This window comes from Benincasa hispida, chromosome 9, assembly GCF_027475165.1.
Source record: "Benincasa hispida cultivar pf3 chromosome 9, pf3_genome.v1.1, whole genome shotgun sequence".
In the NCBI taxonomy this organism is placed as follows: domain Eukaryota; kingdom Viridiplantae; phylum Streptophyta; class Magnoliopsida; order Cucurbitales; family Cucurbitaceae; genus Benincasa; species Benincasa hispida.
In genome coordinates, this window is record NC_143486.1 from 99,811,762 (window position 1) to 99,828,432 (window position 16,671).

Sequence of the window (16,671 nt, forward strand, 5' to 3'; positions counted from 1 at the left end):
ATCTAGTAGATGATTAATGTAAATGAGATTTACATTAAATACCATGGAATAGAAAAAGAGCTATAGTTTATATGTTTTATAAGATGAAATATTAAAACTATAGGTTATACATTTAGTATGATAAATTGGTTATCATTTATATTTATAATAATATTAACTATTGGATAATTAATTATTTTTCTCTAATAACCAATTGAGTGGGAGGTTATTGATGGTTTCATGGTAACCGTGAGATAAAAGGAAAATTGTTTTTCTAATTTTAGTAATGTTACAAAATTGTTGATTTGAGATTTTCCTCTATCAGAAATTAATCTCACGGAAGTTGTCAAGTAAATAGGATTTACTAAGCGACAACTTGGAGCGAGCTAAATGATCATATAGTGTTTATAAGCGATAGACACGCAGCTAAACGATGAGCTAAACGATCGCTTAGTTTTTGCTAAACAATTGGGCATTGACCTATACGATAGGTTCAACCTTCTCCCACTTGCTCAATCGTTTACACGATTGTTGTTTCCTCCATCTTCTGCCTTAAACCAAGTCCACACAGAGCGCACCCTCTGGATCCTCACATTGAAAATTCCAAGGTAGCCTTCTTGGTGGTGTCATACTCAACTTGACACGACCGAGGTTCTGTGGAGGTTGTTTGTGCTATTGGGGTGTTCGTGACCGAGGCGATTGTTGAGTTCGAGTGTGCGGTGTTCGTGCAGTGTAGCGGTCATGTTAGACGAGCGTTCGAGGTTGCTGTGTTCGAGCGTTTGTGATCAAGGAGCATTGACGATGAGTCTACAAATGTATGTAGAGTTTCTCCTTAATTATTTGTATTATCATGCTGTAATTTCTTTAATGATTGTATAACCGTATGTTTTTGTTTATGATTGTAATTATAAAGTTCATGTATGATTGTAATTTGGAATGATCTTTCCGCTGTTCATGGAAATCCTCGTGCACGATTTCCTTCAATTGGTATCAGAGCTAGGTTGTTATGATATTCCAAATTACAAGTCTGTTTTGAACTTCATTTTACAGTCTCAGTGGGCTTCTGTATTTGTATTTAATTGTTAAGTGCATTCGCGGATGATGTTAATGAATGTTTCGGGTTTAATTGCCTTTAGTTGCTTTCTTCAATTACAAAGTGTTAATTTGTAAGGGCCCCTGTGTTTTTTGGCGTAAATAACTTGCAATTGAGTCTGTAATTCAAAGAGTTTGAGTTAGTCGAGTCGTTCATGATGAAGTTTCAAAGCATGGAGATGTGGTTCTCAACGAGGAAGAAGACCAAGCGTTGGTTGTATCGTGTAGCCTCAGGTAAACGATCGTTGGGATTTATCTAAGCGATCATGTAGATTTTTTTATACGATCGTATAGTATTTACTAAACGATTGTTTAGCTAATGCTAAGCGATGGGGTAGATCGTTTACTCTATCGCGTAGCGTTGGTTGCCCGATCGCGTAGGCGTTGGAGGTAGACGATCGTAGTGGGAGCATGTGATGTTTATCGTTTCATAAAAGGCGCGCGCTAGACGATCGTGTAGTTAGAAAGCCTCATCTCTTACTTACTACCTACACGATCACATGTATACGATACAGAGGCGTTAGCTAAACGATCGTTTAGGTGATTATGCTTTGCCGAATCGTAGTCGTTTAGACGATCATGGAAGGCATGCATTGTGTGAAGTGCGCTAAGCTTCTCAAGCTTCATCGCTTAGTAAAAGGTACACGATCGTGTAGTGTTTTCTAAATGATCGTTTAGCTCTGGGAGCGTTGGTAAGCGATAGAACGAAGTGTTTGTTTTATCGTCTAGACGATCGGGGGGAGTTTAGTACATGATGGTTGGAGACGCGTTACTTCGCCCGGATGGTCCAAGACCCGATTCGCCTGTTTGAACTGAAGACTCCTTGTTTTTGTAATAGTTAGCTTTAATTTTGTGTTTTTAAGGCAATTTTACCTGGTTCATCAACATTTTTTTTTATACGTGATGTATGGTGCTTATATGCCAAAGTGTTTGACATATAGTTTAAAACCCACCTTAGGTTGTGCAATTATTCATGCATCATGCATTATAAAATGCTATAAATGAGCATGAGGAAATCACTTGAAAGTATGCGCATGCATCATGAAATATAAGAGTTATATTTTGCATGCATAGAGCATTATGATGCATCATCCTTTTATTATAAATGTTATAGTCTAAGGGTGAATGGAAGCATGTTGTGCCTGTTTCATTTCTGTTTTGTATAAGTGTTATTTAAAAGAAGTAGCAATGAATGAACAATGCATTGAGCATGACACTTAGGCGGTTTATAAGCGTTATGAATGCTTTGCATTTGTTAGCTTAGCATTGTGGTTATGGTTTCCGTTTATAAGTGTTATAAAGGAAATTAGACTTAAAATCAATAAAAAAGAGTTGCATACAGACTTAGGGTGAACTCAATTTTTTTAAAAGGGTTTTAAAATTGAATTGAGATAGACCTAAGTTCAAGTGATTCTAAAGAGTTTAGTAACCTAAATTAATTTTTTAAAATTGGTTTAATATGATTAAATTGGTTGCCATAAAAGATTAAATTTGTTTTAAATCTATCTATAATTGACCTTTTGTCTAAGGCGGGTTCTAGCTAGGCTGGGGTTCTTAAGTTGACGGAAACGTAACACCTCTACCTGAGAATCTACCTGGAAAGGTGAATTAAATAGATTTTCAACAAGCATGAGACAATTTGGTTAAAGACTCCATTAAAGAGTTTAATGGATGATGATAAAAAAGTTGTTTAACTATCCAAGGTAAAAGTTACTCTCGGGAAAACCTAAAAGTCACTTAGTTAAAATCCTTAGTTGTGTTTTTTCTAAGTAAACTAAACCCTAGGTTATAAAATACTTAGTAAGAGGAAGAGATGTATCTGATATGTCTATGATTCCACTCACGTTTCTCCCTGAATGTTCACACCATGAGATTCATGCTTGGCCTCGTGGTGCCCTGGGAGTATCCCCCTTCAGATGATGTTTGCATGAGTCAATATCAAGGTGAACGGAGAGAGTGTTTATAGTAAATGGGTGAAAAGTGTGTGTCAACACATCCTATGGTCTTTGTCATTGGTTCACACCGTGAGATCATTCTGTACTCCCTCGTGGCGCCCTAGGAGCGTCCCCCTTCGGATGGGTTTTATGCAGTTGGTCAAGATCAAGGTGAACTCCAAAAATGGATAGGCTCGCTTTAGATTTTTCCCCAATCGAATTTTTCCCTTCGGATTGGCTTTTTGAGGCGGATCTCTAGGGCCTAAAATGGTGGATCACACTTATGGGAGATTGTTAAGTAGGTTAATGATCTCTTGGCCAAATTAATGATAGCTAGTCATTATAGGAGCAAGAGTTGTTATGGTATTAATGACTGGTTGAGAACTTCTCAATTCAGAGGAGGGATAATTGACCTCTCTTCGGCGGCTTTTGTTCTAAACCTTTGAAGCGTTATTGCAAAACTAGATGTCACACGGGGTTTATATTAGTTTTTCTAAAACCTTATTGGATGTTATTTTGTTTTACAACGGGTATTTGCTTCAAAACCTAACGTAGGTCAACATGTTTTTCTTTTCAGCAACTTGTTAGTATTTCCATTTAGGGCTTTAAATATGATCGACTACATACAATGGAAAGAATCGTGTGAAACGTATTTCGTGGCAAACGACCTCGTATTTGTCATGGTTGAGGAATGTTCTCGAGTCCCAACCCTTGATGCACCACGAAGTGTTCGCAATGCATACGAGGTGTGGATGAAGGCTAATTCGTTGGCTAGATTTCATATTTTGGCTAACATACCTGATGTTTTGGCCAAAAGGGTTGAGAACATGATCATTGCACGCGATATCATGGACTCGTTGGAAGATTTGTTCGAATGTCAATTCTTACTTTTCGAACATAAAGGGATGGATGACAAAACCAGTAGTGTCATTTGTTCTTACACTGATCCCACTACTTTCCAAAAGAGGCGACAAGACAGTAAATCTGATTTATTGGTCTGAAGATGTGTCTGGCAGAAAATGATGATTCTGCCTAGATCCTTGATTCGGGTGCTAGTGCTACCAACCATGTCAGTTTCTCTTACCAAGGATCAGTTCCTGGCAAATGTTGTCACAAGGAGAGATGACTCTTCAAGTCGGTACTGGTGAGGTTGTTTCAGCTATTGCTGTTGGCAGACTGAAGTTATTTGTTGATAAGAAACGTTATCTATTTATTACTGGATAATGTTTTTGTAGTTCCTCATATTAAGAGGAACTTAATCTCGATTTCTTGTCTCATTGAACAAGGCTATACCGTCTCATTTTCTGAGAATAAAGTGTTTATTTTCAAGAATGGAACGAAGATTGGTTATGGTTCAATGGAAAGTAACTTATATGTACTAAGGCCGTTAGTCATAAAAGCCTTGTCTAACATCGAAATGTTCAGTGCGAAAACAACAACTAAAAGACCAAAGGTTTCTCCTAAGGAAAACACCCATCTTTGGCATCTAAGGTTAGGTCACATCAACCTCAATAGGATTGAGAAGTTGGTGAAAAGTGGACTTCTAAAGAGTTTAGAAGAAAACTCCTTGTCGTTATGTGAATCGTGCCTCGAAGGTAAGATGACTAAACGACATTTTACTGGAAAAGGTTACAGAGCCAAGGAAGCCTTGGAGCTTATACATTCAGTCCTCTATAGTCCGATGAATGTTAGAGCTCGAGGTAAGTATGAATATTTCATCTTTTTCATAGATGATTATTCAAGATTCGGGCATCTCTACCTAATGCAACGTAAGTTTGAAGCCCTTGACAAGTTCAAGGAGTATAAGGTTGAAGTTGAAAATTTGTTAGGTAAGAAGATAAAAACACTACGATCTGATCGTGGTGGAGAGTATATCGACCTCCAATTTCATAACTATATGATAGAACATGGGATTACGCCCCAACTCTCAGCCCCTGGTACACCTCAACAGAATGGTGTATCAGAAAAGAGAAACAGAACCTTGTTGAACATGGTTCGGTCTAGAGATGTCCAATTTCCCCACGGGGAGGGGATTCACCGATTAGGCGGGGAATGGGGAGGAAGTGGGGGAAAAAAATTTCCCGTGAGCTAAATGGGAGTTCCCCGGCCTCGGCCTCGGCCCCGACCCCGCCCCGTTCCCCGTCCCCGCCCCGATTAGCTTTTATATATTTATTTAGTATAGTTATCTAATGTTATATTATTATTATTATATAAATATTACATTTAAATTTCAAATATGATTATTTATTGGGAAACATAATGAATATGTTTAAATTTAGATTATATATGTGAATAATTTGATTTATATTTATTTCTTTCTACTAAAAAAATTAATTAGCTTTTTTAGGTCAAAATTTGAGTAATTTATCTTTAAATTCAAATTTTCATATAAAACTAATCATAATAAACAATTTAGTGATAAGGTTAATTATTTAATTAAAATTTGCTCACATTTAGTGATTTAAATTAATTAGTTTTTTACAAAAAAAAAAAAGGTAACGGGGAAAAATTCCCCGGGTGGAATCCCTGCCCCGATCCCTGTGGGAAATTTCACGGGGATGGGGAATGAAAAGTATCATCTCATCCGAGAGATTGTGCATCAATGGTACATGATTGTCACGAAGATAGTTTCGGAGCATAACGTTGCTGATTTGTTTACAAAGGCCTTCAAGACTACAGTGTTTGAGAGTCACCTACAGAGCATGGGTCTATGGGACAAACCACGTAAGGACTAGGGCAAGTGGGATATATTGTACTTGGCATGTTATGCTCTAGTTTATTGTTTGTGTACTTTGTATTTTTCTTATATTTTACACCCCACTAGCTTTAGGTCAAGTGAGAGATTGTTGGGGTTGATGCCTTAAATCTCGCAGGGTCCTATAGTTTGTAAACATCGTATGAACAAACTCTTTATATAATTAATAAAATATATTATGTTTTATTCATTGTCTATAAAATATGTGATATTTTAGTTGCATTAACCACAAACCAATAAACTAACATTTGAGGTTATCATTGTAACTTAAACATGTATGTGGAGACATACGAGTGGATCGTATTCAAGTGATAGCCTAAAAGGTCTATAGTAGATGGATAAGGCTGGGTACCTTATCCTTGTGACACTACGAATATGACCCACTTTATAGGTGTTACAATTGTTGTAAAGTGCTACAAATGATCTGATCATAATCGTTCATGTATCGTACATGCGAGCAGGGATATTCTATACAAAGGAGTTTGTATAAAACCGGACTACGAAATTTTTAGTCTCATTATATAACGTCATTCATAATAGAGACTTACATTTCACTAAGATGGCCATAGATAACATGACATGAATCTCGAGTGAGTTGTGAACTCCTGCATATGAGGGCGGTCCTTTGATTTGTATGGGTTGTCAGTCTTTAGTGGAGTGCCCGACAATTAACGGATGTTGAATAATGTAATTAAAAAGTTTAATTAATTACTCATGTATTGTTGGAGTTTCAAGCTACATGTCCATGGGGTCCCCTTGGTAGCTCAAAAGGATTTAGTTGAGAATCAATTTTTGGATTAATTTGAATTGTTCAAATTAATAGAAGGATTTAATTATATATTTATAATTAAATTATTTCAATTATATATGATATAATTGTCATAATGTATTTGATACATTATAGCTTAATGGGAAAAAGTAAATATTTGAATGAAATTCAAATATATTTTCTATGAATAGGATTCATAGTTGTTAAATTCGATATAAATATGATTTATATTAAATATCATACAATAGAAAAAAGAAACTATAGTTTATATTGTATGCGATACAATATTAAAAATATAGGCTATACGTTATATTTGATATAACATATAATTTAATATAAATATAATATGATAAGTTAGTTATCATATTTATTTATATTATATTATTATTAGTTGAATAATAAGGAAGGGAGTTACAACTTTCTTCCCCATCTCTTCTCTCCGCCCCACTATATTTTATGGCAAGAGGAATAAAAGAAAAATTGTTTTTCTTCTTCCTAAACGTTGGTGTTGGACGATTGAGAGAATTTCTATAGAAGAGTTATGTATCTTTGAATGTTCCTGTAAAAGCTCTCAATCTTCTTCTTCCTCCACCTTAAGCCTTTTCCCTCTAAACCAAAATAGTCAGAGGTCACCACTCTTGGGTTCTCACCCCGAGAATACCAAAGTAACACTATGGTAGTGTCCAGGTCTTGGTTCGAGATTAATTTTTGAAGAAGGTCTTCAAAAGGTTTGTGTCCGTTCGAGGAGGGATTCGTGAAGAAAAAGGTCTTCAAAGGTGAAATTCTCGAAACCTTTTTTCTTGAATAGCATGTTGTAATTTATTTTAAATGCATATCTAGTTGTATGTTTACTGTAAACTCTGTGTTCAATAACTAATGGAATTTGGTCGATTCGCTTCTGCTCAAGGTTCTCGTCATACGAGTTCCTTCATAATCTATAATTCAAATTAAATTGGAAAGTAATATTTGAATAAGATTCAATTAATTAATTCAAGTGAGTTAAATTCACAAAGAATTAATTAATAAGGAGGTATTGCACATATACATAAGGTGTTTATGATAATTAAATATATATACATTAAATTAGATTTAATGTATAAATAGTTATTTAATTGATGTGCTAATTAATTAAATAAGTGTTATTTAATTAATTAATTGTAGAAAAGGAAAATAGAAAAAGGATTAGGAAAAAGACTTGGTCTTTCTTCATATAAAGACCTTGCTGACACAGAGATACTGACAATACACAACATACAAGTGTTATTGTGCAAAAAATTTCCTAAGCCACAAAGAGAATCCTTTCTACTCTCCAATCTCTCTCCCAATAGCTGGATACCACCTATCTCTCTATTAGAATCCTAGAGAATAATGAGGTTACTCTCATGGTAGTGTCGAGATTGTTCAAGAAACCGTTCATGATTAAGATTGTTGGAGGAGCTGTTCGTTGGAACTTAAAGATGATTGTTCATAAAGCTTGGGAATCTACAAATGTAAGAATAGTTATAATCTTTTCCCCTAAATCATGCTATTATTACATGGTTATATTATGTTTTAGTATACTGAATTTGTTTATGTAAAAATCAAATTGTGGGATGCAAGATGTTCGCAACACTTCTACCGCGAGATTCGATCCCTTCAGTCCATGAATCCATCCGGATTTTTATTAAAAAAATCACAAACATCAACATTAATTGATGATCGATGAAGAAATAGATCAGTAGCTACATCGTACACAAGTCTGTCTAATATAGACGCTTCCCAAAAGCTCTTTTCAGATCTAGATTCATTTAAGACAATCACAATATCTAACTACAAAGCCAACAAAAAAAATATCCATAAATAAATTTGGTATTTTAAATTCATATGAAGTCATGAACCTTACCTCAGGTGACTCGAAAACCTCTTTAATCAGTTTCCTCATCGGGACAGACCGAGTTGGCATCCACCTAATCATTTTAGCTACCACATCGAAGCGCAATCGCCTAGCAGCTCGTCCAATCAATAGTGGGACGGTCTCATACAACCACACCTGTGTATACTGTTCATAAACACCAATACATCTGATAAATAAAGAAAGCAAATAACTAAGATATGTAAACGTCATACCAATAAAGCAGAAACAAAAGCGTTGAGACTATACTCGACTCTAAAACCCTTCTTCGTGATGGGGATCTTATTATATTATTCATTTTTTCTTACCAACACACTTTGCAGACTTTTCAAGGTTCGATCAAATAGCAGCCCACCCCAATTAAGTTGATTGAAATGATTAAGGTCTTCAATCGTCGTGAATAAGTAAGTATCCAACTTGGTGTTCACACGATCCTTCCTTACCATCAAAACCTCAAAGTGAGAAACAAAAGACACCTTAACAACATCCTCATCATTTTCAAGCTCCAACTTCATGCATTTAGATTCCATATCTGTCAAACACATGGACTCTATGTTTTTTAAGTATTTGTCCTGTAGAACACTGGTGTTTTGGTATGTATTTACTAGCATCCAGAGAAGGCCATAACCTCGTAATAAACAAGATTCTTTCCTACCAACATGTGGCAACCTTTCCACCTACAATAAATCTCATAAGATCTGGTCGATCATCAACCATATCTCTCTTCGAATAATATATGCACAAGCAGACTATTGAACTCCAAATCCAGATCTACCAAACAACCAAAGATAGTTCCTCTAAACATGTCTAACTATGCTGAAGAAAGCTTCTTCTTCACAACCTCATTTGCATGCATAATGTGTGACATATTTGTAATTTGTGCAGGGAGGTCATCTTCTACCCTATATTTCAAAATCAGTGTCATACCTACATTTCATCAAAGACATGGCATATCTCTGTAAACTAAGAGAGTACTCAATCTTATTAACTTGTGCCTTAGTTTTACGAATAGATGGATATGCATACAAATCTTACGTTTAACGGTGGGGAAGGTAAGCAACTAACCTACTTGGAGGCATGATGTTGAAAAGACAATTGGAAGACACTGGTAGAAGAAGAAAAGATTTTTATGAATATCTGCCTCTACAACGGTTGAAATTTGCGAACATGTTCAATCGACCTTCTCCCAAATTTTCAAATCGTTTTTTTAAAATAAATTTTAATTCGAGGTAGGGATTTGTAGATGGCACTCGAGCTGAGTGAGTGGGGCATCCCTATCGCGAATAGGTGGAATGTTAGGATTTTTTTAAAAAATTGGGTCGTGAATTTTCATGTTTGATCGGGCTGGATTAGGTATCCTTATTTAGAGTAGAAGGTACGTCAATGAACAAATTTACACACCGGGTTGTAGTTGAAAAATCGGGATAGAGATTTACGAAATGCGTCGAACTATGCTCATCGTCTCTATAATAAGTGACAGTTGTTGGAAAAAATCGTTAAAATATAAAGTTCGGGTTGGGACGTGTCATCGGGTTAGGGACTATCCACCGTTGGACTGGAAAGTTCAGCCTGATCGCGATGGGCCTCTATAGGCAGAAATTGCCCTATAACGTTATCAAAAGGTTAAATATCATGCTTTTGTAGGGGTGAGTTAAAAAACATAAATATGCATGAGAAAACGTCATCCATAAAAAAATCTATAAAATAAGGATAGAAAAGTGTTATCAAATCATCCTCTAGTGGAAATATTGGTATGAAAATTACATTTAAACCGGTAGTGAGTCATATTTAAAAAAGAAAAGCTATTGTCCAAAAACACCATCTGTAGGTGTATTTATCCAAATTCCCAAAAATTTTTAGTAAAAAACATGTGGGCCGACGGAGCCCTATTTTAAACGCACTATAAATATATTAGGTTTCAGCTCCACTCGTCTCTCTTTTCCCTCAGCCGTTAAAGAAGAAGCCCTAATCCTCATTCGAAGTCTACAACTTTCGTCTGCTGGTCTTCCTTCTCTCTCGGGTTTGTTTTGAATTTCTTTGTTTTCCATGTTTAATTACTTCTTCTAGTCGATGATTTAAGCGTATAAGTCGAATTTCATATACTGTTCGAGAGACAACTTGGAATTTTCAGTGAGGATTGATTGTATGATTTGTTAATTAGTCCTGTAGCTTGTTTTCGTTACTTAGTGATTCATATTAGAACTGGGGTTTTACCATTTGGAAACGATATACTCATTTTTCGATTATCGGGTGTAAGGTTGGTGGCTGCCATTTTGTAAAGGAAGCTGATATTTTTAGTTGTTCGTCTAATTTTGTGGCATTTTTAACTTGAACTTTGGGGATTTACGTATTTGCAGTAATAATGGTGCGTGTGAGTGTTCTGAATGATGCGCTTAAAAGCATGTATAATGCTGAGAAACGGGGGAAGCGTCAGGTCATGATAAGACCGTCTTCTAAAGTTATCATCAAGTTTCTTCTTGTTATGCAGAAGCACGGTATACACTATTAAGAAATTCAATTCGATCTCATCCTTTGCACACGCCTTAAACCTGTTTGACTTTAGTTCTGTTAAAAATTTCATTTTTAGGATACATTGGGGAATTTGAGTTCGTTGATGATCATAGATCAGGGAAAATTGTTGTTGAACTGAATGGGAGACTCAACAAATGTGGTGTCATAAGTCCTCGTTTCGATGTTGGTGTCAAGGAGATTGAAGGTTGGACTGCTAGGTTACTACCCTCCAGACAGGTATATTTCTTTCTTACTTGTATTATGCTTAAGATTTGTTTGTATTTTAGTCGATTCCGAACTTTTATAACAAACAACATATGAATGTTTGCAGTTTGGATTCATTGTGTTGACAACGTCTGCGGGAATCATGGATCACGAAGAGGCCAGAAGAAAGAACGTTGGCGGTAAAGTGCTTGGTTTCTTTTATTAAGTAATGTTGTGAGATTGGTTTTTCTTCTTTTTGGTATTTTCTGCACTTTTGAACTTAGATGGGAAGCAGTAGAGAGTTGTGTTTTGTTTTTAGTTGCTGTTTTGGTTGGTGGGAGGATACAGGATTTGACCTGCATTCTTTTTGAAGACTTTGATATTGTTTAATGAGCCCTTTTTCTCAATCTATGAGTTTTATTTGTTTGCCATACTGAAACTGAAATTGCTATAGAGTCATCAAGCTTCAGAATTGATTGCAATTTTCTCAGACAGCAATACTCTTCCCACACCATCAATTTGTGTGTTCTATATCTTGTTTATGTATGGTTCCTTCTGCAACTTTTGATGATTCTCTTGGACTATTCTTTTTGATAATTTATGAACCCTTTGGTGAAATTTAATAGTTATTTCATTCTAGAAGTGAAAATTGGAGACTACTCCCAAGTTAACTGTGATATTTGGAGACTATTCTCAATTTTGCTAGAATGAACCACCATGGTTAAGATAATATTTATTATTATTATTATTTTTGGTAAAAAATTCCAGCTGATCACTGTTTAAGTGATTTGCTCAGTTCACAAGCATATGGGGTAAAGAATTTCTCCGACTCGAGCTCGAACAATACTCAGTTTTGAATTCTTTTTAGTTGAACAATAAGATGGAGAGATTTGAATTTCAATCGAGAGCATATGTCTAGATATGTTCAAGTTGATAATTCTTCAATAATTTCATGATTTATAATTGACTTCAACACCCCTACAATTATTTTTTTAAGAAAAAAAAAGGAAAAAAACCCAAGGGAAGAAACAGAGAACTAAAAGAAATAAACTCTTCTTAGAGGTAGAATTCCCCTGCCGATGCTATAATTTTTTTTGGTTTAAGCCAATGAAGATTTATTACCTTGATTGAAACACAATAGGGAGCCCCTTGAACATGAATCGGCCAATCCTCCATCACACTAGAAACAGAGCATATATATACATACACGTATGTATGTATAAGGATATGTTTATAAGGAAATGAAACTTTTCATTAAAATTAGAACTAGAGCATATTAGAGAGCTCCATTTTGTGAAATTACGTTCCTAGTTTCTTATGTATGACAGACAAATATACCGTTCTAAGAATCATTACTGAGATCACTGAACCTGAAATGTTTTATTTGAAAGGGATGGATGGATTTGTCAATAGAAAGGTGTAAATGGTGAAAAAGAGGCAAAAATTGTAAGAATTAGAGAAGAAATCAAGCAATCAAGTCTGTGCTCTGAGCAATTAAAGTTCTTTTCCAAATTACATAGGATACTAGGATATTTGATAATATAGAGTTTTAGGATACTAGGATATTTGATAATATAGAGTTTTTTAGGGTTACATGAGAAATAACAAATTTTAAATTTTCATTTGAAAAAAATAGTAAAAAGGTTTCTAAATTATAAAAATAATACAATAAATTTATATAATAAAAAATATTAATTAGTAAATGACAAAACTATTTTAAAGCAACAAAATTAAGTACCAGTGAAGTTGTGAGTGTATGAAACATTTGTGACTTTAAGGTGATCTGAACTAATCAAAAAAATCAGTTGTAGAGAGTTTCATTGTCTTTATTCTATGTGAACATTTTGCTAGCCGGAAACGTGTGTGAGTGAAAAAGGTCCGCGATCTTAGACATGAGATTGGGAAGGAGAAGAAGAGATTTTGGGGCGACTAAATGAAGAATATGAGATTTAGAGCTTTTCATTATGTTATTTTAATAATAATAATAATAACAATAATAACAATATTAATAATAAAATGAACAAATAAATAAATAGGTATATATATACATGTTTTAAACATTTAAAATTTAATTCATATTTATATGTTTCTTTTTAATTACGACAAACCATTTTCATCTGTTTTTATTTGAAAAATTGAAGACATCGAAAATATGAAAAAACAAATCAAATTAATTTGATAACAATATGTATAAAATAATGAAAGAAAATATTTTAGATACTATTGAATTTGTAACAAACATTTAAACAAATCGAAAGTTGTGATTAATTCGATACATAGTTAGATAATATCTAATTTGATAATAAAATATAAATTCAAATATAATTTGAGGAAGAAAAATCAGGAAAGGAGCTCGTTTATTTACAATTACATTATATTCATAATTTCATTTTTATTTAAGCTTCAACAATTACACTGTAACTCCATCAACCACAAAACTTACTATAGAAGTCTAACTTATCATAGATGCATATCAAAAATAGGAAAATTGCAAAAGTGAATACTTATTTATTTGTCAAAAAGAAAAATTAATATTATACTAATATCAGATGATAATGAATAAAAAGATGATTAAAGAAATATAAAAATGATAAAATTTAAATGAAATATACATTTTATTAGATGATAATATGTATAAAATATTAAGTAAAATTCTAATCAGAATTTTTTTTTAAAAAAATCCAAACTTAAAATAAAAAAAAACGAATAAAATAATTTAAAATCTAAAAATATATTATAGATTAAAATCAAAATAGTGATAAACAAATTAAAGATCGATTAAATTAAATAATTAAAATAGATATGAAACCGTCAATTCAAAATTTAAAATGGGAGAAAAATTCCCTCTTGAATCCGTTAGGTAAAGTCTCATAATCGACAGTTTTATTTATTCTATATTTCTTTTGAAATTGATATACGGTAACAGATGATTCCATTTACACTGTATTTCTATTGAGAATTTATAAGCGATATAGTAATTACACAGTATACGAAAAACTGTTAATCGACCATACTAGGGACATTTTGGAAATTGAAAATATATATGTCATGTTCACGACATACTTTTGTCAAAAATCTATTATTTTCGTTTTTTTTACAAAAATCAAAAGCTACTCTTGATTGTGCTATTTTCTCCAATTTTTTTTATTTTTTATTTTAAAAAACTAATTAATTATTAGAAGATTAACCCATAAATTTTATAAAGGTTGTGAGATCTTGATACTTCTGTGTAGAATATTCGACAACGGGAAGTATCTTCTTGCTTTCTCTTGTACAACAAATGCAAAAGGTTTATCAATCCCTTTTTTAATCACATTTGAGTGAATGTGAATAATATTACATATTAAAAAATGTAAATTTCATTGGTTAGTTTGTTAATAGTCGAATAACTTTGCCAAATTTATATCATTGAAAATTTTTCATTCTTTTTAGGAAAAGAATTTCATAGGCATCGTAGGTTTTATAATTCTTCTTTCGATGCAAAATATGTTCTATAATTCAATGAGCATAGGAACTCTTTCGTATTTGATGCCAAAACTTTAATGGCAAATACTTTTTAAAGTTCAAGTTTAAGATTATAATATTTATCTAAGTTTGAGGTTCATTCGAATAAAATTGAAAATTTAAGTTTTAGATTGAATAACGAATTATGGGTCGATTTTTTTTTTTTTCAAACTCCTTCATGTTGCAACCGAATATTTCTTTCACTTCATGGATTATGACATCATTTTGTGGTTGAGTAGTTCATTAGAGCATTAATAAAATGTCTATTGCCGATGTGACTCACAGAATGATGGTTCTGGCTACCTGTTACGACCTCAAATTGCGATGCACGTGCCAAAATTTGTCATTTTAAATTTTAATCCTTAGACGCGAACTAAATTATAAAGGTGTTCAAATAACTCGACAATTCAAACAATGCTCATTATCCAATCTAAAATGTAAAGGTTGGGTTCAGTTAGGAGTACTTTAGAAAATTGGAAAAAATAGTAAAATTGAGGGTACCTTTCGATTTTTGTCAAAAAAAAACAAAAATAACAAGATTTTTGGCAAAAATGTGCCGCGCGACATATATTTTTTTAATCCCCAGATTGTTTTTGGTATGGTCAATTAACTGTTTTTTCGAGTATGGAATCCTTTGGTATGAGATAGTATATCAATTTTAATAGAAATATTCAGTAAATGAAATTGTATTTCAATAGAAATATTGAGTAAATAAAATTGTTGGTTATGAGACTCTAACCTAATGGATTCAAGAGGTAAATGTGCCCTTCTCCCATTTTAAAATTTGAATTGGCGGTTTCATATCTTATTTGATTTGATTTAATTACTTTTTTAAAATATTTAGAATTAATCGATTTTTAATTTGTTTATCACTATTTTGATTTTAACTTATAATATATTCTTAGATTTTAAATTATTTTATTCATTTTTTATTATTTTAATTTCGGATTAATTTTTTTTTATATCCTCATTAAGATTTTACTTAATATTTTATATATATTATCATCTAATATATTTCATTTAAATTTTATCATCTTTTATATTTTTTCCATAATCTTTTATTTATTATCATCTTATTATACCATTAATTTGTGTTTTTTTACAAACAAATAAGTACTCACTTTTGCAATCTTGTTGCTTTTGCTATACCTGAAGTTGTAATTAGTGTAATTGTTGAAGCTTAAATGAAAAATGAATTATGAATAGAATGTAATTGTAAATAAACTAGCTCCATTTTTCTCCCTCGAATTATATTTGAATTTATATTCTATTATCAAATTAGATTTTATCTAACTAATTTATCGAATTAATCACAATAAACAAAAATTTGCTGATTTTTCTCTCCAATTTATATTTGAATTTGTCTTTTATTATCAAATTTGACCTTATCTAACTAATTTTGATTTGTTTAAATGTTTGTTACAAATTCAATTGTATGTAAATATTTTTTCATTATTCTATACATATTGTTATCAAATTAATTTGATCTTTTTTTTCTTCATATTTTTTATGTTTTCAATTTGTCATATAAAAACATGTAAAAATGGCTTGTTGAACAATATAAATGGGAATTAAACTTTAAATGTTTGAAACATGTATATAAACATATAATTTATTCAATTTATTATTAAAATTATTTATCATCAATCATTATCATTAAGATAAGATAACAAAAAGCACCTTAAGTCTCATCTTCTTCATCTTTTTCACGTAACCGCCCCCAAAATCTTTTTTTCTCCTTTTCAATCTCATGTGTTGGTTCAACAGCACTTTCTTGAATTCTATCATCTTGGCTAGCTTTTGATGACCACCCTCACCAGTTTGCCGACCTTTTTCGCTCGCCCACATGTTTCCTGCTTCTATTTCTATTTTGAACATCATTTTCAACAATGATGTTCTGAGATTAATAGTATTTAAAGTTGGCTTTTAAGATCTTATAGGCAAAATGGTCATATGGAATGAAGACGATGAAACTACTTACAACTGGTTTGGTGTCAAACGCAATCATATTTCCAATAGTCACATCATCCTG

The 16,671-nt window shown here is 32.7% G+C and overlaps 1 protein-coding gene across 1 annotated transcript; it reads left to right on the forward strand.

The window, feature by feature from the left end:
* Nucleotides 1-10,240: 10,240 nt before the first annotated feature.
* On the forward strand, nt 10,241-11,566 carry LOC120085286 (small ribosomal subunit protein uS8z/uS8w). The gene is made up of 4 exons (XM_039041197.2): nt 10,241-10,440; nt 10,778-10,915; nt 11,008-11,168; nt 11,263-11,566. The coding sequence occupies exons 2-4, from the start codon at nt 10,783-10,785 to the stop codon at nt 11,359-11,361; spliced, it is 393 nt and encodes a 130-aa protein (XP_038897125.1). The 5' UTR covers nt 10,241-10,440; nt 10,778-10,782; the 3' UTR covers nt 11,362-11,566.
* The last annotated feature ends 5,105 nt before the right edge of the window (nt 11,567-16,671 follow it).